A 24,865-nucleotide genomic window follows, 5' to 3' on the forward strand; every position below is an offset into this window, starting at 1 on the left:
TTTGTTAAGATTTGTTTGTTTATTTATTGAAGATATGCTCATTTTTTATTTAGTTTTTATGTTTGTTTCATTTGTTCTGATTAGTTTATCACTTGTTTTAGATTCATGGTTGCTCTATAGGCACTTCATAGTGTATAAGCAGGTAGGCAGGTGTAGAACCAGGAGGAGATATCATTCTCAGGTTTTTCATTTTCTTGTATCAGATCAATAAACCAACAACAAAATGCACAGATTTAGTTTGGACAATGAACTTTTGACTCCATACACTACACACCGATGCTGCATCAGTTGCTCTTTGATTAAACTGACTTTGAGTTTGATTTGAATGAATAGCCGTCCCACAACCTGATATATTGACTTATAGCTTGGAAGAAGGAGATTCTTAATGCAACCTTCTGTGGTGCTTGACTTCTAATGTCATCTCTCATTCTCTAACTACCACTCAAAGTGTATTTATAAACTAAAACTCGCAGAGTGGAGCGAAACTTGCAAAATAAGCGCTTACTCCAAACCGTCTGCAGTATGAATGAAGTTTCAATATTACAGTCTCACAGCACACAATAATGAAGTCTTATGTTATTAGAAATTTTATTATATCATGTGGATATATTATTGTGAAGTGCTGTGATGAAAAAACCCATTTGGTCGATTTTATCAAATCATACATCTGCAGTGCAAACTCAAGTTTCTGCACCTGCATTTCCCAGACAGGAACAGCAAAAGCTCAGACTTAAGATATAGATGTGCGAGCAGTTTCTGCAGTTTTGACAGTTGTGTCTTCCTCCTGCAGCTGCAGTTTTTTTTAATATCTACTGTTTGGAAATGTGTGTGTTTTTAGGGTTTTGTATTCTACAGTTTAAACTGGCAGCTGAATGTAGTATATTTTCTGCAACACTACAGAGTTCATAGCTGTCTGGCATCACTATGTGTCCTCACCCCACAAAATGACAGTCCTGTACTTTCAGACAGGAAAGAACATGGTTGGGGGGATTAATAATCAATAATAAATAAAAATACTATACAATCAATAATAATAATAATAGGGTACATTGCAGAGGCTAAAATGAAACAGTCAATCTTGCAATAACACATTTTTTTCCTCCAATTGGGGGCAGAGAAAACAAACATTGAAATATCACATTTTAAGTTAATATGGGTGAAACTCAAATTCATCGAGCAAAAGCATGATTCATTTGGAGTTCTGTTTCTGTCATCTTGATGACTTTCAGTCCAATATTCACACTCTTAAATCTGTTTTGTCGGGTCTTCCATCTCCTGAGAAAAATATCTGGCTCTGTAGCACTTAAATGCTCCATTTAGATCACTTTGCTGAAACCTGCTGATACCATGAAAACACTGCAAGCGAACCAAAAGAATACAGTTGTGGGTTGGACAGCTAAACAATGAGCTGAAACAGGAAACAGAGCTCCATATGGCCAAGGGGAGCTGCAGATCCAGGTGGTATTTCTCTCTATGTAAATGACACTCTCTTTCACACATACACATTATCACATTGTCATTTGATACATTTGTTATTATAGAAGCACTGATTATATGCCTTAATTAAATGTATGTTGTCTCAGGTCTGTGTTGACGCAGATTGCTGGAGATAAGAATGAATGACGTGAGAATTGTTCTGTTTTTATTTGCTTAATGTAAAATGTAAAATCTCATGTAACACACCCACACACAAAAAGGCTAGCAGCTAGAGAAACAATAAAAACTGTAGCTGCAACACTCGGTGTATGTTTCAAGCTTCAACTGTCTTGCTTATTCATCACTTCAAATGGAGTTATACAGAGAGTTTCCAAACCGAATTGTGGGTCAATGGTGGGAAAGTAAAGAACTTCTCAAGGCAGTGCAGGCAACAGCAAATCAAGAGCATGTGCACCTGCTGTCAAGTATTAGCACAATGCGTTTTTTGCAGTATTTACATTGTTAAAACTGTAACATTTATGACTTTTATAAACCTGTATTTGTTGACGCTAACGTGTTTACACCCACATATATAAACAGCTGCTGTTCTTACTTCCTTCTTTGCAAAATGACTGGCACTGTGCAGAGTTCGCAGCTTTTTTTTTAATAATATATGCATATATATACAGATACAAATACATCTACATTCATACCTACAAAAATGCGTAGACGCACCTACACATACATACATACACATCCTTTATGATTACGTAACATAATATTACCAAGAGAATAAAACAAGAAAAACAAAATAAAATAAAAATAAATACAATATCAACACGAAACCAAAATATATATATAAAAACAAATAATATTTCACTTTTCACAATAGGGGTGTTCGTTAAGAGACCTTTAATCCTATATATATATATATATATATATATATATATATATATAAATTTGGATAAATCTATAGTTTGACTTTTTCTTTTCATATTTAAATAATTTGATTAATGTTTACCTTTGTTTTCACTTTTTTTTTTTTTCCTTTCTTTCTTTTTAGTTCACAGCTTCTGAACTGTAAATTCTTACAGTGGAGCTTTGCACTGAGGTAATGTGTAAGTTTTCATTTCACATATCTTTTCCACACAAGAAGATGCCGACTATTTCCTTCTTCTGATCCGAGACAAAAACATGGGTCCCCAGGTTTTGCCGGGCTGAGGGACCACTAGAATGCCGAGTCTGTGTTGATAAGAGGACATGGTGCCATTCTGTGGCTGCAGGGAGGGTTTGCGAGGTGTCCGTCCATGGCCAGGGTGAGAACTAAATGCAAAGTATTTTGATAAAGGAGCGGCAATCTCCTCCCACAGGTCTTCAGGTTCAGCCTCGGGAAAGTCACTGAGCGCGGTCTCAATCACAGCACTGTTCTCAAAGCTGGACAGTGTGCAGGTTGAATAGACAACAATGCCCCCCGGACGCACCGCTGACAGTGCAGACCTGTAAAGTGTAGACAAATATCCCACTTCATGAGGAAAAAAAAGTCTTTAAAATGAAACTATATTGATTTTACACCTGCTTTAAACATCTGCCTTTAGTTGACAATGGGTAGTGAAGAGGAAAATGGGGAAAAAGGAGGAGAGAGAGGAAGTGTGGCTAAACAACAAAGGTCCTCAGCTGAAATCGAACCATTGACATTACAGATATGTAGCTGCAACCTTTCAGCTACTCTACCGAAGGTGCTCTGGGGAAGTACTCAGAATTTGAAATACTAAGATTTTAAATCACCATTTTTCACAGTATTATAAAGCTGGATGATTGGGTTGTATTAGGGCTGGGCGATAAATCGAATCAATTTGATTAATTCGCCTTTTTAAAACCTGACGATTTGAAAATTTGCCAAATCGTAAAATCGAGGCGAGCTTAAATATATAACAATACAGATTCTTCTTCTGCCTTTGATGACTTGTGCACTGGCGTTTGCTTCCGCCTCTCATCTCCTTCCGCCAAAACACTCACAGCTCCGTCATGGCGGACACAACAGCAGACCAAGAGTTGGTCGCGAGAAAAGGGCCTCATGTTACATCGATTATATGGAAGTGGTTCGGCTTTGATAAGACTGACACACAGCAAACTTCAGTCATGTGCAAGGTTTGCAAAAGTACTGTGAAAACAAAGAGTAGCAGCACAACTAACCTCTGTCAGCTCCTCCGGCAGAGGCATCCTAAAGAATGGGAAGAGTGCTCACAGCTACGGGAGTGCGGCATGGCTGGCACTAGCCATAGCAAACAGACCGCAAAGAAACAACAAAAATCGATTATAATTGTAATCGTCCAAGACAACTAAAAATAAATAAAAATAAAAATAAATAAATAAATAAATAAAATATCGAGATTTTATTTTTTGGCCATATCGCCCAGCCCTAGGTTGTATACGAGTTTCTCCTCCTTTAACACAGTAAATGATTTCACTGTGTTTTAATTGATTTTACTGCAATTTGACAACGTATGACACAGATTGTATGTAACCCTCTCAGTTGTTTTCACCTCTTCTGACATGTTGAAGATTTGAAATGATGTTGAATTGCGAACCAAACAAGTGTAATTTCACTTCATAGCACTGTTTGTAATTGTAATCAAATGTGGTTCTTTTCTTTATGCACATGCAGTGTTTACATAATACATGATCTGAACCAACACAATGTCACTACTATTTTTTTTACCATGTTCTGACATTAACGGTTATATCACATATCCTGACTAATATCATGTAGGAAGATATTAAAGTACCACAAGGCTAACACTTTGAAGACATCCTCATATGGGAGATTGGACTTACCTAAGCAGTTGAGCCTGGAGCACAGGCAGACTGGTTCTTTCCTTCAGCCTCTGTTCCCCCTGCTGGTTGCTGCAAGAATAGAGCCAGCTCCTGTCATTTGAACACGGAGCATCGACTAAAACCTGTGGCAGAGAGAAGATGAAATGTGAGCAGTGCAGAGTTTCGGTCAGAGAGTAATCAGAGACAAAATGGGGAAAGGAGGAATTGATAATGAGGGTAAAAGCAAATTAAAAGACAAAAGAAGGCAATCTCTAAAATCATCATCAAGTACATGTTATATTTTCCACACGGCAAATGATGCATAAAAGGGCAAAATATGGTCCATAGGGTAGAAAAAGAAATTCCCTCAAATATCTTATACGGGACATGAAGTTAAACAGCTTCTGAAACTTTACACTTCAACATTCATTGATTCTTCCCTCAAAAACTGCTCAGATTTCATGAATCGCTCTCATTGCCACGGAACAGTTTCTGGACAGTGTGTTTGTACTCCTCTGTCTTCCAGTCTTTCTTCCCAGTCTGTCTTACTTTAAGCCTTTTCATTCTGTGGTTTCCTTTTTTTCAATTCTGAGTTCCATTATCAGTCACTTTGAGTCTTTTGATTCCTCCCAGCCATTGTCTGCCTCTCCTATTTAGAATAAACCGGTTCTCTTCTTTAGTGCTGGGTTCATTAGTTTGATTTCAAAGGCTTCCTGCTCTCATTCTTATGTAGCCATGGCCTTGAAAAAGAGGCATGTCACCTTAATTTGTTGGCCACTGAAGTAAAATTCAATCATACACAACCAGTCAAAAGTTTGGATACACCTTCTCAGTTAATGTTTTTTCTTTATTTTCATGACTATTTACATTGTGGTTTCTCACTGCAGACATATGGAATTATGTAGTGAAATAAGTGAAAGCTTGTTTTACATTTTAGATTCTTCAAAATAGCCACCCTTTTCTTTGATTACTTCTTTGCACACTCCTGGCATTCTCTCCATGAGCTTCATGAGGTAGTCACCTGAAATGGTTCTCCAACAGTCTTGAAATAGTTCCCAGAGATGCTGAGCACTCATCCGCCCTGTTGCCTTCACTCTGTGGACCATCTCATCCCAAACCATCTGGATTGGGTTTAGGTCAGGGGACTGGAGGCCAGGCCACCTGACGCAGCACTCCATCACTCTCCTTCCCCTTCACTTCACAGGTGTGCCTTGCCAAGGTTGATTTGTAAAATTTCTTGCCTTCTTAATGGGGTTGGGACCATCAGTTGTGTGTGCAGAAGTCAGGCTGGTACACAGCTAACAGCCCTATTTGACAACTGTTAGAAATCATACTATTGCAAGAACCAATCAGCTAAATAAAGAGAAATGACAGTCCATCAATACTTTAAGAACTGAAGGTCAGTCAGTCCAGAAAATTGGAAAAATTTTGAATGTGCAGTCGCAACAATCATCAAGCACTACGATGAAACTGGCTCACATTAGGACCGTCCCTGGTAAGGATGACCAAGAGTCAACTCCGAGTCACCAGTCTCAGAAATCACAAGTTAACAGCACCTCAGATCAGAGCCCAGATAAATGCCACACAGAGTTCGAGCAGCAGAAACATCCCTACATCAACTGTTCAGAGGAGACTGACCAACCAAGCCTTTATGGTCAAGTACACACGTGGACAAAATTGCTGGTACCCCTCAGTTAAAGAAGGAAAAACCCACAATTCTCACTGAAATCACTTGAAACTCACAAAAGTAACAATAAATAAAAATTTATTGAAAATTAAATAATCAAAATCAGCCATCACTTTTGAATTGTTGATTAACATAATTATTTAAAAAAAACAAACTAATGAAATAGGGCTGGACAAAAATGATGGTACCCATAACTTAATATTTTGTTGCACAACCTTTTGAGGCAATCACTGCAATTAAACGATTTCTGTATTTGTCAATGAGCGTTCTGCAGCTGTCAACAGGTATTTTGGCCCACTCCTCATGAGCAAACAGCTCCAGTTGTCTCAGGTTTGATGGGTGTCTTCTCCAAATGGCATGTTTCAGCTCCTTCCACATATGTTCAATGGGATTCAGATCTGGGCTCATAGAAGGCCACTTTAGAATAGTCCAACGCTTTTCTCTCAGCCATTCTTGGGTGTTTTTGGCTGTGTGTTTTGGATCGTTGTCCTGTTGGAAGACCCATGACCTGCGACTGAGACCAAGCTTTCTGACACTAGGCAGCACATTTCTCTCCAGAATGCCTTGATAGTCTTCAGATTTCATCGTACCTTGCACACTTTCAAGACACCCTGTGCCAGATGCAGCAAAGCAGCCCCAAAACATTACTGAGCCTCCTCCATGTTTCACCGTAGGGACAGTGTTCTTTTCTTCGTATGCTTGGTTTTTGAGTCTATGAACATAGAGTTGATGTGCCTTACCAAAAAGCTCCAGTTTGGTCTCTTCTGTCCAAAGGACATTCTCCCAGAAGCTTTGTGGCTTGTCAACATGCATTTTTGCAAATTCCAGTCTGGCTTTTTTATGAGTTTTTTTCAGCAGTGGTGTCCTCCTTGGTCGTCTCCCATGAAGTCCACTTTGGCTCAAACAACGACGAATGGTGCGATCTGACACTGATGTACCTTGGCCTTGGAGTTCACCTTTAATTTCTTTGGAGGTTGCTCTGGGCTCTTTGGATACAATTCCAACCATCCGTCTCTTCAATTTGTCATCAATTTTCCTCTTGCGGCCACGTCCAGGGAGGTTGGTTACTGTCCCGTGGGTCTTGAATTTCTGAATAATATGAGCCACTGTTGTCACAGGAACTTCAAGCTGTTTAGAGATGGTCTTATAGCCTTTACCTTTAAGATGTTTGTCTATAATTTTTTTTCGAATGTCCTGGGACAATTCTCTCCTTCGCTTTCTGTTGTCCATGTTCAGTGTGGTACACACCTTTTCACCAAACAGCAGGGTGACTACTTGTCTCCCTTTAAATAGGCAGACTGACTGATTATGAGTTTGGAAACACCTGTGATGTCAATTAAATGACACACCTGAGTTAATCATGTCACTCTGGTCAAATAGTTTTCAATCTTTTATAGAGGTACCATCATTTTTGTCCAGGCCTGTTTCATTAGTTTGTTTTTTTAAATAATTATGTTAATCAACAATTCAAAAGTAATGGCTGTTTTTGATTATTTAATTTTCAATAAATTTTTATTTATTGTTACTTTTGTGAGTTTCAAGTGATTTCAGTGAGAATTGTGGGTTTTTCCTTCTTTAACTGAGGGGTACCAACAATTTTGTCCACGTGTGTAGCTGCTAAGAAACCACTACTAAGGAAAAGCAACAAGCACAAGAGATTTGTTTGGGTCAAGAAACACAAAGAGTGGACATTAGACCAGTGGAAATCTGTGCTTTGGTCTGAAGAGTCCAAATATGAGATCTTTGGTTCTGCCCGCTGTGTTGTTGTGTAACTCTGAAAAGGTGAACGGATGGTCTCTACATGCATAACTCCCATCGTGAAGCATGGAGGAGGAGGTGTGATGGCGTGGGGGTGCTTTGCTGGTGACACTGTGGGCGATTTATTCAAAATTCAAGAAACACTGAACCAGCATGGCTACCACAGCACCCTGCAGTGACGTGACATCCCATGTGGCTTGCGTTTAGTTGGACCATCATTTATTTTTCAACAAGACAATGACCCCAAACACACCTCCAGGCTGTGTAAGGACTATTAGACCAAGAAGCAGAGTGATGGAGTGCTGTGTCAGATGACCTGGCATCCACAGTCACCTGACCTAAACCAACCCAGATGGTTTGGGAGGAGATGGACCACAGAGTGAAGGTAAAAGGGCCAACAAGTGCTCAGCATCTCTGAGAACTCCTTCAAGACTGTTGGAAAATAATTTCCGGTGACTACTTCATGAAGCTCATCGAGAGAATGTCAAGAGTGTGCAAAGCAGCAATCAAAGCAAAGGGTGGCTATTCTGAAGGATCTAAAACATAAAACAAGTTTTGACTTCTTTCACATTTTTGTGTTTTCTACATAATTCCATATGTGTTCATTAATAGTTCATGCCTTCAGGGAAAATCCACAATGAAAATAGTCACAAAAACAAAGAAAAACCCTTAAATGAGAAGGTCTGTCCAAATTTTTGACTGGTAGTGTATATTACCACTAACATGAGTTCTAGGCCTACCTTGTCGTACACACCAGCTTCACTTTGCCCAAAAGACCGTCCATCTTGTGCAGACACAATCACTCTGCTGTTGAGTGAGTGAGGCAGAAAAGACTCCAACGTTTTGGCCAACCAGTCCCGTCTGTGAGGATCTGGTTCATTACAGCAGAGAAGCGCTAGAATAAAGCATAGGGTAGAGAATATAGTTAAAATTGGTTATTCACAGCAAACCAATGGATCATATTTACATATAAATAAATGAAGTCTATTAAAAATGGTTGTTTTACCTGGCGTGGCACTCTGCATCATGGCTAAGGCTTTGCCACCAGGAGCAGAGCAAAGATCCAAAACTTTCTCCCCATCTCTGACCTGTAAAGCCAGCACTGGAAGCAGGGAGGCAGCATTCAGGAGGTAGTACTGCTTCAGCTGGCCAGGCCTGTGAGCCTGAGAGGGAAATCGCAGTGGACTTGGGTGGATGTAACACTGTAATGAAGGACATGGCAAACTGAGAGAAGGTTCAGATTGAGGGTCCTGACCGAGCATGTGCGAGGTGCTGTCAGGCTGAGGAAGGGAGTCATCAGGAGGGCACTTGCTGATGTAGTCAGATGACAACAGAGTGTCTTTTCCTTTGTGGTATTTAGAACTTGACACCGTGGAAGGACCATTGCAAAGCAATGGTGAGATATCCATTTGTGGCAGCAATGTGGAAAAGCCTTGGAATTGAAGAATCTGTGTGATGTCTGTAACAGCACTGAAGCGGTTGAGCATGACACCATACTGCCAAGATTGAGGGTCCAGGAGCACACGTCTGCAGGATAAAAGCAATCCCAATGAAGGAAAAGCAGAATGTCTGTGTGAGAGCTGCATTAATTATTTAAGAGAAATTTACCTTGCAGATGGCCACAGGTCTCCAAGTTCCTCACTGTACTGCTGGTCAAAGAGATTAAGTACTGCTTGACATGAAGATCTTTCTTTTTTGGGCCTCTTTGTTACCTGTGACAAAAGGACTGCAGTGAAAATGTCCAGAAATAAATCCTAGAGAGGGCCTTGATATTAGCAAGGACTTTGGCTACTTTCTCTGGGACAATTCTAATCCAAAACTGTGAGTCCTACTTGAGTTAAACTTCTTTGGGTAATAATATCAAGAGGATGTAAAGAAGAAAGATAAAAAAAACAACAACATTGACCACATCCATCCAAAAATAATTACCTGCGAAAACAAATCAAGGTTTGAAGTTCCAATTTCTCACTTAACAATTTGCTTATCAAAACCACTGGAAGAGTGAGGTTTACATTCATGCTTTAGGTGGATTTTCTCCTCAAGCTACTTGACTCAAATTCTAAAAAACTGCTGCCTAGTGTCTTATACATGAACTACCCCTGGTGGATGTTAAGTGCAAAATCCATCCTGCTAGGATCAATGCAGGTACAGTTTTAGAATTTAGAGTTGAAATGTAAATGTGCAATGTGTTACAACTCCATAAGCCTTATGATATTAAATGACAAATTACAGCTAAGCCCAAAAAAAGCAGCTTCCCAAAACTTCATGCAGTGCAGTATGAGAGTTACTTTGTGTAAATCATGCATACATATTATCCAATCTGTTTAGAAATATAACTCAAGTCAAAAAATAAAAATAAAAGCAAAGTAAAAACCTTTCCTATGCCCAGAAGTTACCCCAAACTGTCCCATCTATTGTGCAAATGAGTAACACATTTTTAAGGTGCTTTATTCTCTACAGGGAGCAAATTTGGCCCACATCTGATGACCTATTGGGGTTTTTTGTCAAGTTTAAATCTACACTACTAAACGTAGGGTAAGGAATAGGTAATGAGATGTTGAAAAGGACGAGAAAGTGAATTAAACTGCGTAGAAGCGGTGAAAGAAGTGGCTGATAGCAGAGCTGCGTTGCAAACAAGACAAGAAGATAATACACACGCAATATTTGTCTCAAGACGTATTCTTACTGTCTGTTTACCTGCTTATTTGAGGCTCCCTTTTGGTTACTTTGCTGAGAAACAACATGAGGACCAGTGTGACAGTTGGACGACCACAACCAATTCAGAGCCACCGGAGTTAGCTTCTCACTTTTACAGCAAATTCTCCTCCACGGAACATAAAACTGCTGTACGGAAAACATATGGCTAGACATTCAGGTCTCTATTTTACTGAGTAACTGACAGGTCCGAATTTATTTCCATTATTGACAAATTCCTCTCATAAAAGCACCCAAAAACGCTCAACACTGACTGGTACGTCCTTCAAATCCGTCCCCTCACCGTTTGAGCTGTCTGCGCTTGAGTTCCACTTAACGATCCAGTGACTTATTAGGGTCCGAGCACCGACGGTACCGAGGACAGGTGGTGCAAGGGCACCGACTGTCCAAGGTACCGCGGTGCTCGGACCCTAATAATTCGTTGCATTACAGTAGACCCTACTGTAATGCTAGGACCCTATTGTAACGCAAGGAATTTTTATTATACTGTCTTTGTCGGCCAGGGAAATTGCATTTTTGGCGGTCTTATCATGGCATGCATATCAGAACCTGCGAAAAAATTTGATATTTTATGGGAGTTGAACATGTGTGCGCCAAAATGGCTCCATAGCGCCCCCTGTAAAATTGCAAAATGTTGTTACTAGCCTATCTCAAAAAAGTTTGATCTACAGCTACAAAATTTTGTAGGCATAAGCAAAATCAAATCAGCAAATCAGGACACACGAAAAACTGAATCACGTCCATGCTGTAAACCCAACAGGAAGTCGGCCATTTTGAATTTGCTGTACATTTTTTGAGATTAATAAATCATGGGAGGTAAGTCCCAGAGACTTCAAATTTGGCCAGTATATGCAACAGACCTTCCTGATGAAAAATTATCAAAATGCTCTGCAAAAGTCAAAGGGCTTGGCCATGGCGACTCCCCAAAATCTTCATCCTTCGCCATGAAACAGGAAGTGGTGTCTAACTCTGCTGAACATTCCTCCAATCTGCATGAAATTTTACATGTGTGATCGAAGTCCCGCCCTCACATCATCCATGTGGTCATGTACATTGACAGCCATAGCGCCACCTTGTGGTATTAGGAAATAGCCATTTTTGAAAACTTTCATGTAGTATTTCAAACAGGATGGTCAGATTCACTTCAAATTTGGTGATATAAGCCTAAACACATTGGTAGAGCTGCTTCTGTCAGGGGATTTCTTCTAGTTGAAATGGAGTTTTCTTTTCTTTCCACTATTACCAAAGATTTAGCTCAAAGGAAATCTTTGGATTTCTCTGCGACTTGGTAGATTATCACCTGACTATGTGACATGTCTTGAGATGACATATGCTGCAAATTTGCACTTTCTAAATAAAACTGAATTAAAGTGAACTGAATTCACCTATGGTATAGGCTCTCTGATGGTCTCCTTCTGGCTCACTGCTTATTATATACACTAGCATACAGGCCAACAGAGGACTCATGTTGGCCCCACAGCTTATTTTGCAGGTGGCATTTGGGCCTGCTTTTGGCCCCACAGCTTATTTACTGAATCTTAAAATGTGTTTTTGTGATTCTTCAACATATGTCTACACTCTTCCAGGAGTGATAAAATATTTGCCTTGGGTAAAACTGATGTTTGAATATGTATTTCCCCTGGCGGTGCAGCTCTACACTGCCATTCATTTCCCTGTAATGTAAGCCTTGGGTTAAAAAAGTTGGATTTAACCGTAAAAGTTTCACTTCAGGTAAAGGCATAGGTCAGAAAAGATAGCTCACATCTGCATGGAAATACAAACTTTAGATCTTAGCTGATGCTGCATAATTGGTAAGTTTTTCCCCTCTTTCAAGTTTAACTCAGTTAACATACAGAGATCGAAGCATTACATCATATGGCTTATGTCATATATTATAGCTATATATATATATATATATATATTTTTTTTTTTTTTTTTTGCATTGATAAGTTAACAGTTGTGCAGACAGAAAATTTGGTCATCTTTTGTCAGAATTCTCTTTTGCAACCTGGCATTGATGAACGTACAGAGATAAATATCAGGGATTGTTAAGGGAAACATATTCTTTGATGCATTCGCTAAACTTTCAGAAGTTTTCTTCACTGTGAGGGCTAGTATTACACAAGAAACACAGTACCAAAGTCTAATACGCATACAAAAAATAAACATAAAAAACACCCCAGTACAAATGTACAAACACACTTGAGGAATTAAATGTTTTACTTCTGTTGTTGGTTGCAGGTTTTAAACAAAAATGTTTGATTAAATATACAATATAATGACAAAATCATCATTAAAATGAGTTGGTTTTGCCAGTTTCATACAGCAACTGATCCACAATCTTTCAAGAAACACTCACGAACAAGAATAAGCAACACGATAAGTTGAAGTCATCCTACTAAAACTGCAAATTCTTGTTACCACTGTGATACATCCTGTCACAGTAATCACCAGACTGGTTTACATGGCGAACAGAATGAGGAATGCAACCATCAGACAGAAGAGACCCATAGCTTCAGACAGAGCGAAGCCCAAGATGGCATAAGAGAACAGCTGCTGCTTCAGAGAGGGGTTCCTGTGGAGAACGAGAGGCCAGATGAGACGAGGTTTAGTGACAAAGAGTTGGAAGCACAACTGTTAAGACATTTTAGTGAGCTGACAGTCCCAATGTTTCCTTAGATTTCCCATGAAAGATGTAAAACACATGACCAAATAAGTATCAATAACCAGACAATACTGACAGTGCCGAATGTTCTTCAATATGTTGTTTCAAAAATGACGTTATTGTTTCACCTCAAGTTTGAATTAAGTTATTTTTTGTAAACACATTGCTGCCATTTCATAGCTACAGATTTATACTCAAGGATAACACAATCATCAAATGACAAAAATCTGACCAAATCAAAGACATATCCAAGATCTAAACATTTGTTCTTTGACCAAAACACCATCTGCTCACCAGCTCATTGATTATCCCAACTTGCTGGAGATTTAAAAATGTCCTACAATCAGAGATGACGTGTTTAATTTACCTGGCATAACCGATAATAAGGCTACCGAACACAGTTCCAATTCCAGCTCCGGATCCAGCCACTCCCACTGTGGCAGCTCCTGCTCCGATGAACTTTGCAGCGGTGTCAATGTCACGGCTCACGGCACTGGTTTGGAATCCCCGAACCGCCACCTGCTGCTGGGAGGCTATGATGCTCTGTGGTGCCAGAAGTGAAGCAGTCTGAAGTACAAAAAATTAGTAAGATTAACAGATCATAACTATAAAATACCAGCAATGATTTGCAAGTATTGCTGCTCAATGTTAGTCATTTTTATTTCAACCAGAAATACTAAGTTGACTAATTGATTGACAGAATGAATCTTTATCAAACTACTCTGATAATCAATACATCACTTCTGTAATATTTTAAGTAAATACTGTAAACAATAACTTGAAGTTTCTCACTAGTGGGAATTTAGTGCCTTTATTCATCTTATGCAATAATAAAGTGATCATTTTAAGGTTTTTGTTAACTGGTAGGAAATAAGGCTTCTGAAAACACCACATTGGCCTTTGAGACATATGTGCTTTTTGTTTTTAATTGACCAATAATTAGTTGTTCCAAAAAAAAAAAAAAGACAATAAAACGTAACAGTTTACCCCACTTGTTACGTCACAGCTGCTGAAGTCTTGACTTAAAACATGCTGATCAGGTCAGGTCTGTGCATTTGTTTGAAATACCTTACATACTCATAACTTCATGTCACAGCTAAACTTGATCTGTCTCTGTGTGCCTGATTAAGTCTTTCATCAAACCCAAGTGAACATTAGCACAACTTTAGGAAGACGGAAGAAACTTGACATACTAATGCACAGATGGCATTTGTTTCGGAGGCTAAAGTTATCTGCAAATGTCAAGATTACTTTTGCTTTTAATAACATGAAATGAACTTCTCAATGGGAAACTTTTATGGTAAGACAGGTCACATTTAAATTATTTAGATTTTACATTTACATCCTGCACATCCTGTCACTTCTGGTATAAAATTCATTAACTTTGTTGCCCAACTACATGTTATAACATGCTGCTTCTAGCCTTTTTCCTAAGTGCTGCCTTAGCTGTAAGACAAAAGCAGCAAATCTCAATTTTGCCTTGGATTAATATGTAGAGTGACTGTCCAATGATTCTAGTTGTATGACAAATAAGGTAATGGAATTAGCAAAGGAGAAGAATCAAGTTGTTATATCCTCCTACTTCACTGTGAGTTTTTGTGTTGTGCTCAATGCTCACCTCTGCTTTCCTGCCATCTGACACTACTGCTGCTGACAGTGGTCTGTACAAAACCCGGGATCCAGCACGGACCTGTATTAAGAAAAAACATACATGCATTCATAAATTAAAAAACAGCATCCGCAAGGTTTGTAACTCTCAGGTTCCAGAGAATAAATACAGTGGTGGTACTCTCATAAGATACTGCATGTCTTCAGAGTTACATCTAAGAGAGAAATCGCTCAGACACTTTTCCTTACACTCTGTAATTGCAGAAAGGAATAAATAGTTTTAATAGCATCTGTCCACTCGTATACCATTACTTTAGCTCTTGCTATTGAGAATTTGTACATGAAAACAATGTTAATCTACAACGTATACTGTGTTAACTTAAGCTTGCTATTGAGAACTGGAAAATCAATACACACAAATTATTATATAGACGCTGTAATCGAGTACAATAGTAGTCTACTATTATATCAAATTTGTAGATGAACAAAATGCTTATTTACTATATATACAGTGTGAAATAAAGTTTGCCAATGAGAATTTGAAATGGATATGTACACAGATTATTACATAATATTTGTGCATGAATACAGTGTTAATCTACTGTGGATCATGAGTTAACTTGAATTCACTAATGAGCACTGACGATCTATATATGCACAAATTATATTATAAAATTACATCATGAATACACTGTCAATCTACTAGGTACACCGTGTTTACTCAAGTTTGCTAATGAGAATTTGAACTCTATATATGCATAAATTATTACACAGAATTTGTAAATAAATGCAGTTTTAACAGTTTTCTATGTAGCCTGTATTCACTCAAGTATGGTGAGGTCAAAGAATAGACAAAATCCCAGACAAACAGGTAAGTTTTTAACTTTAACGCGGCTTCATTACATTATACCCTTTAAATTCAGATGTTACCGATTCATAAATGCTTAACAATGTGGAGAAACTGTTTCACACGTGGACAGGCAGAGTGTTGTCCTGATAAACTTGGACGTCCTTGCAGGTGAGCAGCAGCTGACTTTAGCAGAGGGTCAAAGACGCTACACAGCTCAGTACCAGCGTTAGCAGCCTGCTAACTCTCTGTCCTGAACCCGCAGCTTTCTGCAGACTGTCTCAATGCGAACAGGTGCAGTTTAATTCAATATCACAGTACATAGGACAGTCACCAGTGAGCGTCCATTCATGCAAACTCACCAGAGAGGGCGTGGAGACGAACTTAGCACAGGCGTACATTATGATGGGACCGAGTGCTTCAGGTCAACCCAAGCAGCTGGCGATTCTCCGACGTCTGCAGAAAACATTAAAGCGCAACAAGAAGCACTGTTAGCCCGTCGATCCTGAGGCTAGCATGCTAAATGGGAAAGTACAAAGTGTGCAAAGTTGAGTGGACATACAAAAAGGTCAAGATCAGCCTTAAACCCGCACGATGTCGCTGAAAACGAGCAAAGTTGCAAATTGGAAGAGCTGCCGCGATGAATGAAACCGCAAAGATACGAGTGACACGGAAGGTGATAGGTGTTTAAGTCGAGCACAGTCTATGATAGCGGAGGTTAAACACTCACCGGTCTGTAGTAGAGGTCGAACACGCGAGAGCCGTGCGCATGCGCAGTGTCACGTTTAAAGGGGTTGACTTCCGGTTTCCTGCTGTGGGAGCTGATGAGCCAGAAGGATGTCCAGAGATTAGAGAGTCTACAGCTGAATTATACGTCTCTGCAGTAAAGTTTAGACCCGTGGAGTCCACTGTGCATCGACAAAAAGGTTTGCTGGGCCCAACTCTTTCACAGAATACATATTATTTAAATGCTAGACTCTCCATTTATATTTACAACCCACCAGAGCTCATTTAAGTCAAAGGAGTATAGTGTACAAACCCCACAGAGACACCACTACCAGAAGTTACAGCCTGTGAAACTACACAGTGTCCTTTATAATCCATTCTTTTGGCAGTTTTTTTCCAATAACTTATTAGCCATTGTTTCTATTTTTATTTTTATATTGGTTTGTATTAGAGCTGAAATGGATGGGCACTGAGGGATAAAAGGTATAAAAATAAATGTAACTGTTTTCTGTCTGTGATTGGCTGGTGCTTCTCCTAGTTGAAGCTGCTCAACAGCTGGACTACACTTTGGACAGATTACCAATCTGTCTCTGGGCCAATACAAAAAGACAAACAATTAATTTGAATTAAGCTCAACTCAGTTAAATTCAGTTTATTTTAGTTGTATTTATACAGCACCATTTCCAAACATATGTAATGTGAAGGCACCTTATGAAATTTTAGAGAAAAGCTTAATTAATCCAAATGATTCCCTTTTGGTGAGCTCTTTGGCAGCTGCCAACAGAAAGAAATCTCTGGCAGATCCAGGCTCAAGGAGAGCAGCAATTTTCCTCAACTGGTTAGTGTGACAGCAAACACGAGAGGGAACGAATAGCAAACAGAAAACAGACTATCAATGCCTCATAGAACAACAAATTCTTGACAGGTTGATTTTAATTCATGCATTTCTATTCATGTGATCTGTCTCAGACATGACACAGTATCATAAATGCCAAAAAAAGAAAATACATAAAACATATCCAAACCAAATTCACAACTTAAAATAATGTCTGAAAACGAGTAGGATGAAGTTTAACTTATTAGTTTTTACCTACTACGTATCTGAACAGCTCATGTCTTACTGTTTCCTGTTTGCGTTAAACTTCATACTTTTATCCTTCTTTAAAAACTCCAAGAACACATTTACTAGTTGCACATGATTATATTTTTTGAAGCATTTTTTAAAATTGTTCTACAGATGTATTCATTTTGAGATAATCGTCCAGACTGTTCCATAATGATGAAGCCAGTAACTGCAGACCAGAAACATGCACTTCTACTGCCAGAGACACCTGCACAGAGGAGAAAGCACAAGCTACAGGAAAAGGAAGACACAAAGGTAGTGCTGACATGCAGTGTTGGGAAATAAATATATGATAAGAGAAAAAGAGGAGGTGCTCAGTGTATCATGGGAAGTTCTCCAGCAGTTTAGGTCTGTCTGTCTGTCTGTGTATATATATATGTAGTGTATCACGTCTTCTTTCTCACTCCAGTCTCATTCACATGGGACATACACAAATTTGTGGTTCATGCAAAGTCAATTTAGCTCCATAGTGTTACAGTATGGCTGCAATTCATGTTGTTTGTATGTATGTGTGTGTGTGTGTGTATGTGTGTGTGTGTGTGTATATATATATATATATATATATATATATATATATACACACACACACTGTGTTATCATGTGTGTCGTGGTATTTGGTTGGTGACATAATTTCCAGTTTAAGGACCATTTACGGAAACAGTCCTTTTCACTCTAATGTGAACGCTATCATCTGTGATAAGTTGTCACATCAGGGTTGCTTCGGGTGAGGCTTGTGCTTTGTATATGTAATGTGCAAACGTGTTTCGTTGTGCAATTAAGACGAAAATAGATTTTGAAGTGGATTAAGTGAGCAAGTCTTTGCAGCAACATTGATGCTGCACTTGGAAGCACTCGCATCAAAGGTAACTTCCATTCACAGTAATCAATCGACTGCAGCCACATGGCCCCTTGGGTGTTTTATTTTCATATTAAGTGCAAACTTGGCAAGTCTCTTTCAGGAAAACATTTATCATCAGTTGGAAAATCAAGTGATGCTTGACCAAACTGGAGCTAACATTTGGCTGAGTCTCTGTCGTCAGAATTTCACATTTCCTGAAGTGTTTTTTCCAGGTATTAGCTTTGATTATTTTTGATAAACCCCACGTAGAGTGAACATCTCCATACAGTTCTTAAATTGCTATGATGTGGATACAGATTTGATTTAATATGTTGAATGTACGAACATTATATCTGTGCATATATAGCAGAATATAGCAAGAAATCTTTTCAAAAGGGTTAAGAGATCCTTTAAAATTCTAAAACAACACTGGATCTAAATTTACTCTAATAATGAAAGCAAGAAAAATAGTGAGTGACCATTGTAAAATCTGAGAAGAATTGTAGAGGGAAATATACAGGTAAAAGCCAGAAAATTAGAATATTTTCATAAACTTGATTTATTTCCGTAATTGCGAACAAAAGGTATAACTTTTACATTATATGTAATCATTGCACGCAGACTGATGCACTTCAAATGTTTATTTATTTAATTTTGATGATCATAGGTGGCAACAAATGAAAATCCGACATTCCGTGGGTCAGAAAATTAGAATATTGTGAAATGGGTCAAGTTTGAAGACACCTGGTGCCACCCACTAACCAGCTGATTAACTCAAAACACCTGCAAAGGGCTTTAAATGGTCTCTCAGTCCAGTTCTGAAGCTTACACAAACATGGGGAAGACTTCAGATTTGACAGCTGTCCAAAAGGCAACCATTGACACATTGCACAAGGAGGGCAAGACTCAAAAGGTTATTGCTGAAAAGGTTGGCTGTTCTCAAAGCTCTGTGTCCAAACACATTAATGGAGAGGCAAAGGGTAGGAAAAACTGTGGTAGGAAAAAGTGTACAAGCGACAGGGATCACCGCGCCCTGGTGAAGATTGTGGAAAAAAAACCCATTCAAAAATGTGGGGGAGATTCACAAGGACTGGACTGCTGCAGGAGTCAGTGCTTCAAAATCCACCACCAAGAGACGCATGAAAGACATGGGTTTCAACTGCCGCATACCTCGTGTCAAGCCTCTTTTGAACAAGAAACAGCGCGCAAAGCGTCTCACCTGGGCTAAGGAAAAAAAGAGCTGGACTGCAGCTGAGTGGTCCAAAGTTATGTTTTCTGATGAAAGCAAATTTTGCATTGCCTTTGGAAATCGAGGTCCCAGAGTCTGGAGGAGGACAGGAGAGGCACAGGATCCACGTTGCCTGAAGTCTAGTGTGAAGTTTCCACCATCAGTGATGGTTTGGGGTGCCATGTCATCTGCTGGTGTCGGTCCACTCTGTTTCCTGAGATCCAAGGTCAACGCAGCCGTCTACCAGCAAGTTTTAGAGCACTTCATGCTTCCTGCTGCTGACCTGCTTTATGGAGGTGGGGATTTTATGTTCCAACAGGACTTGGCGCCTGCACACAGTGCCAAATCTACCAGTGCCTGGTTTAAGGACCATGATATTTCTGTACTCAATTGGCCAGCCAACTCGCCCGACCTTAGCCCCATCGAAAATCTGTGGGGTATTGTTAAGAGGAAGATGCAGAATGCCAGACCCAAAAATGCAGAAGAGCTGAAGGCCACTATCAAAGCAACCTGGGCTCTCATAACACCTGAGCAGTGCCAGAAACTGATCGACTCCATGCCACGCCGCATTAATGCAGTCATTGAGGCAAAAGGAGCTCCAACCAAGTATTGAGTACTGTACATGCTCATATTTTTCACGTTCATACTTTTCAGTTGGCCAACATTTCTACAAATCCTGTTTTTGTATTGGCCTCAGGTAATATTCTAATTTTCTGACCCACGGAATGTCGGATTTTCATTTGTTGCCACCTATGATCATCAAAATTAAATAAATAAACATTTGAAGTGCATCAGTCTGCGTGCAATGATTACATATAATGTAAAAGTTATACCTTTTGTTCGCAATTACGGAAATAAATCAAGTTTATGAAAATATTCTAATTTTCTGGCTTTTACCTGTATAACAGTGGTAAGAGGGCACAGAAAGAAATGCAAACCCCAGCATCATCAATAGCTACTTCACGACACCTGACACTCTGGAGTTCAGGGAGTTCAACTGTAATGCAAAACTTGAATCCACAAGAGGGCAGCAACACATCATGCAGAGTCTGCTTTTAAAAAAACTGGAAAATTAATGTTGCCTGTCAGGCACGTCCTGCTGTAGGTCACAAGAAAATATATGCAAAATATGCAGATTAACATAACACCTACAGAGGTGAAACAGAGACAAGTGACCTACCTCTATTAACGTGTTGCACTGCCCAGATATAGAACCTGAAAGACTTCTGCATTATTCAATGCACGGATCAGTAAAAGCAAACATTCGTGGTATAGGTCAGACCTGTCAGCTGAGAGGAATTACAACTATATGTGAGTGCTTTTGTGCCTGCAGCCTTTTCTTCATTTTTGAAACAGCAAGGTGATGGGTGGAGAGCAAGGGATGAATGATAATTGAATGGTACGTGTGTAGAATCTGTATATGTCTTTATAGCAGATTCCTGACTTCATTGTTCAAATATATGCAGACAAATGAATGTACATGTGATGGTAAAGGACTACCACAGAGTTAATTCACGCATGTGTGTTGAAAGCTTCATGCTGTTATTCTTTTTTTTGAGATATTCATATATTTTGCAGTAATATGATAAAGAAATTAACATAAATTGAATGATATTGGGCAAGCATGGACCTCCACCTTGAAGAGGCCATGAAGCTCAAATATCATCAATTCATGCAAGGCAAGCGATCATATTTCAATCAAACCCTGCATTTGATCCATGCATTGCTACCTAATACACACCGACATCTTATACCATAAAGGACATTATGTGACTATTCCACCTACTCCGATCTCCTAAATAAATATTAAGTATTTATACTCTGGCTTTAAGTGGGTTTCCCCTGTTCAAAGATTCGTCTCCGTCCGCCCCCTCAAAAGTGAGCTCTATTTGGCGAGGCGGAAGGGGAGATTCCTCAGCTCTTCCAGTCATACACCCCCTCCTCTTCGTGATGTGACCGTTACGCACCACTATAATAAACGGAGACGTGATTCTCCGGGGCGAATCCCTGCCGACGTCACTGCAGTCCGGTATAAATAGGCTGAGCAGCCACTCTGATCAGACTCAAACGAAACCGCATTTTCGGTTGCAAGAACTTTTCAAAGCGAGGATTACTGGATTGCCTTCGTTGGATTTAATTGCCAGCTCTGAGTAAGTGTTTTTAATCCTCATGAGAGATTTCAAGCTTCAGTTTGACTTTTTGTTTAGTTGTATAAACATATGGTCAAGTCGGGTGTTGCCGAATTTTAATTTTACAACATGACTTATAAAGATAAATGTGTGCGTAAAAGCGTTTTTTTTCTGCTTTATTATGCGATTAAGCGTAAAACAGGCATATTTACGCATGGCACATTTATCCACAGATCTTCAGCACAAGCACAATGACTCTGAACAAGGGTGACAAATTGCGGAACATGGACAAAAGGAGAGGAAGCGTGCCGTTCCCCATGAATCTACCCAACCTACACAGGAGAAGCATGCCCGTGGACGACCGGGACTTGCGCGCCACGATGCCACAGACTGGACAGACGGACGAGCTGTCCAACCTCCTGCGCTGCACGTCCTACTCCCCGAACGAGCAGCACCGGGGCAGCTGCGCGTCGGACTCCTCCGACTCGGTCATCTCCACCGGCAGCGAGGCAGAATCTCAGGTGTACAAGGTGGTTCTCCTTGGGGAGCACGGTGTCGGGAAGTCCAGCTTGGCGCGCGTCTTTGGAGGAGTTGAGGATGCTGGTCACGACTGCGATGAAGCAGGTAAATGTTGATGCTGAGGATGAGTCACCTACTGAACAACCTGGCAACCCACACTCATAGCCACACTGAAGATGTTCATTGTCTGTGAATGTTATTTAATAATTTGGCCTGTCAAAAGTCAGTTTAGTTTACATAATTATTAACAATACATAAAGCTAGTATGTTGCCAATTTATTTTTGATACAAGGTGCAGTTAATAAAGTGCAGCTCTGAGATAGATTTTTTTTGCTTTTTTCAGTTGAACCTATGTGTAATATATAAAAGGCCACTATTTTTAAGCTCATAAAATATGCCACAAATATGTAGCTTTTAAAAATATTACAAAATGCTACATGGAATCTTTTAAGCTGCCTAGTCCAGAATTCTAGTTATCTATGAGGACAAAGATGAACTTTGCCTGATGGATTAGACAAGACAGGATTCTTCTTTTTGCACGCAAGAGTGTACATGCATTGATTATTGCTATTTCCATCTACAGCCAGGCACCACTCTTGCCCTCAGTAGTGCAGCGGTCAGGAATGCATCCAGTGGCGTAATGTGAAGGGAAAATATAAAAGGCCAGCATTAGCATAATCACAGACTGTAACCAACTTCCTGCATCAATGTGTAGACTACAAAAGAAAGGGAAAAAAAAAAACTGCCAAAAAGTCAGAGTGAAGAAAAGCAGCAGCAGCAGCACACACTGACAGCAAAGGAAGACTGTTTAGATAAGAGATGCTTTGCTCCTCTCTGCTGGTGTGTAACATAATATTTATTTTTTCCCTCCCTCAGGAAACACTTATGATAGATCTATCGTGGTGGATGAAGAAGAGGCATCCATTTTGTTGTACGACATCTGGGAACAGGTGAGAGTTATATATTATTAAGGGAGTGCTTTTTCCATTTACATTGATTTGTGGATATTGTGTTCGTAAAAGAGGATGTGCTAAACTTGGAATCTGTTTCTGTCCTGAAGGATAACAGTCAATGGCTGAAGGAACAGTGCATGAGGATGGGAGACGCCTACATCATCGTGTATTCAGTAACAGACAAATCAAGCTTTGAAAAGGCATCAGAGCTTCGTATCCAGTTGCGCCGGGCCAGACAGTCGGAGAACATTCCCATAATTCTCGTGGGCAACAAGAGTGACCTGGTGCGATCCAGAGAGGTGTCTGTAGATGGTAAGTCAGTGTGATTAACCTATCATTGAGCCTACAATGTGCAAGAGTCAGGGAAAGCATATTTTAAACAGCTTTGAAGCTTTAAAACGATTCTGGAGACCTTTCATGACAAAATCTGACTGATCTGTTCGAGCTTGAGTGACGCCACATTTCTCAGTTGATTGCTCGGGTTCAGACTGGGTCTGCCTTCAAATACTCCTACAAAATAATAGTAATCTGCCAAACTATCAGCTCTCCGGGTTTACGAGTCTGAGTTCTCATCCTGAATCTGCCTTCCTGTGGGATTTCTCAAATGCACACATCCTCAGAGTTCTAATCCCCCCTTTTCTCCATGTTTTCTTTCAGAGGGAAGTGCCTGCGCAGTGGTGTTTGACTGCAAGTTCATAGAGACGTCTGCATCCCTTCACCACAACGTGCAGGACCTGTTCGAAGGCATCGTCAGACAGATCCGCTTGAGGAAAGACAGCAAAGAGGAGAACGCACGACGCATGGCAAACTGCAGGCGCAGGGAGAGCATCGGCAAGAAGGCCAAACGGTTTCTGGGCCGCATGGTCGCACGCAAGAACAAGAAGATGGCCTTCAGGCAGAAGTCAAAGTCTTGCCATGACCTAACGGTTCTCTGAGGAACAGATGGGACAGAAGGACTTTTTTTTTCTTTGGCCTCTGAAGACCAGATGCTGTGTGTGTTTTAACACTAACCCTAAAGGACTAATAGAGCTGTACAGAAATATATATTTTTGTTTTTTTAGACACCAAACAAAAGCAAAGAGAGGATGTGATAAATGAAATGACATTGTGCAAGTCATATCATGATAATGGTGATAGCCTGCATGAAGCTTTGCAAACATTTATTTTATTTTATTGTCTGCCTTAATCATGTGGCCGTCATAATATGATCAGTATGTATGAACAATCCACAATGGCTTGGTATTTCTAATGGGTTGCAGTAATTGCCTTGCTGTTGGATTATTGTTGTGCTCCTTTATTGGACGGGATTGATGTATATACTGTAACATGAATGATACTGAATGCAACATACATCTCATTATTCTGTACAACAAGGTAAAGGATCACAATAACAGGTCATCTGGAGTGATATTTACTTGAAATGTGGTACGCAGGTTCGTGCCTTGCCCAGACTAGTCCGAGCTTAGAGAAAACTTCTGTTGTTCTGTGTTGTTCCATAACATTGAAATAAGGTTGTGAATGTATGAGTAAAGCAATAAGTTATATTAGTCTCGTGAACCATGACATTATTTGAACATTCTTTGTTTACGTTGAGTTCCTTTTTTCAATAAAATATAAAATCAAATCATCCAATTGTCTGTGTCTTTGCTAATAAAGTAACAAATTCAGTGGAACGCAACAGAAAAGAAATAGGTGTCGATTTACATGCTCATTAGTATTCATTTGATCGTATCGGTGGAGTGGAACCTCACTGGCCATTGGTTTTACAGGAAGGAAACAAGGTAGTTAAGCATGTTTGTCCAGAGGTGTTAACCATTAATCCACCGAAGGAGTACAAGT

The 24,865-nt window shown here is 39.7% G+C and overlaps 3 protein-coding genes across 5 annotated transcripts; 1 reads left to right on the top strand and 2 right to left on the bottom strand.

The window, feature by feature from the left end:
• Nucleotides 1-1,629: 1,629 nt before the first annotated feature.
• On the bottom strand, nt 1,630-10,698 carry nsun3 (NOP2/Sun RNA methyltransferase 3). Its single transcript, XM_022201571.2, has 6 exons — nt 10,373-10,698; nt 9,284-9,387; nt 8,682-9,202; nt 8,416-8,570; nt 4,252-4,373; nt 1,630-2,913 (listed from the first exon to the last, which is right to left on the bottom strand). The coding sequence occupies exons 1-6, from the start codon at nt 10,544-10,546 to the stop codon at nt 2,580-2,582; spliced, it is 1,410 nt and encodes a 469-aa protein (XP_022057263.1). The 5' UTR covers nt 10,547-10,698; the 3' UTR covers nt 1,630-2,579.
• Nucleotides 10,699-12,592: 1,894 nt separating this feature from the next.
• LOC110956214 (ATP synthase F(0) complex subunit C3, mitochondrial-like) lies at nt 12,593-16,332 on the bottom strand. 3 transcript variants are annotated; one of them, XM_051944104.1, is made up of 6 exons: nt 16,241-16,284; nt 16,073-16,110; nt 15,873-15,966; nt 14,674-14,745; nt 13,423-13,622; nt 12,593-12,965 (listed from the first exon to the last, which is right to left on the bottom strand). In XM_051944104.1, the coding sequence occupies exons 3-6, from the start codon at nt 15,909-15,911 to the stop codon at nt 12,851-12,853; spliced, it is 426 nt and encodes a 141-aa protein (XP_051800064.1). In that variant the 5' UTR covers nt 15,912-15,966; nt 16,073-16,110; nt 16,241-16,284; the 3' UTR covers nt 12,593-12,850. The 3 variants fall into 3 exon arrangements, with proteins under 3 accessions (XP_051800064.1, XP_022057251.1, XP_022057244.1); XM_022201559.2 differs by lacking the exon at nt 16,073-16,110 and having other exon boundaries at nt 16,241-16,332; XM_022201552.2 differs by lacking the exon at nt 16,241-16,284 and having other exon boundaries at nt 16,073-16,234.
• A 5,100-nt stretch (nt 16,333-21,432) lies between these two features.
• On the top strand, nt 21,433-24,653 carry rrad (Ras-related associated with diabetes). The gene is made up of 5 exons (XM_022201540.2): nt 21,433-21,575; nt 21,788-22,178; nt 22,950-23,023; nt 23,134-23,338; nt 23,684-24,653. Exons 2-5 carry the CDS (start codon nt 21,806-21,808, stop codon nt 23,959-23,961), a joined length of 930 nt encoding a protein of 309 aa, XP_022057232.1. The 5' UTR covers nt 21,433-21,575; nt 21,788-21,805; the 3' UTR covers nt 23,962-24,653.
• Nucleotides 24,654-24,865: the final 212 nt, after the last annotated feature.

Source organism: Acanthochromis polyacanthus, chromosome 2, assembly GCF_021347895.1.
Source record: "Acanthochromis polyacanthus isolate Apoly-LR-REF ecotype Palm Island chromosome 2, KAUST_Apoly_ChrSc, whole genome shotgun sequence".
Taxonomy (NCBI): Eukaryota; Metazoa; Chordata; class Actinopteri; family Pomacentridae; genus Acanthochromis; species Acanthochromis polyacanthus.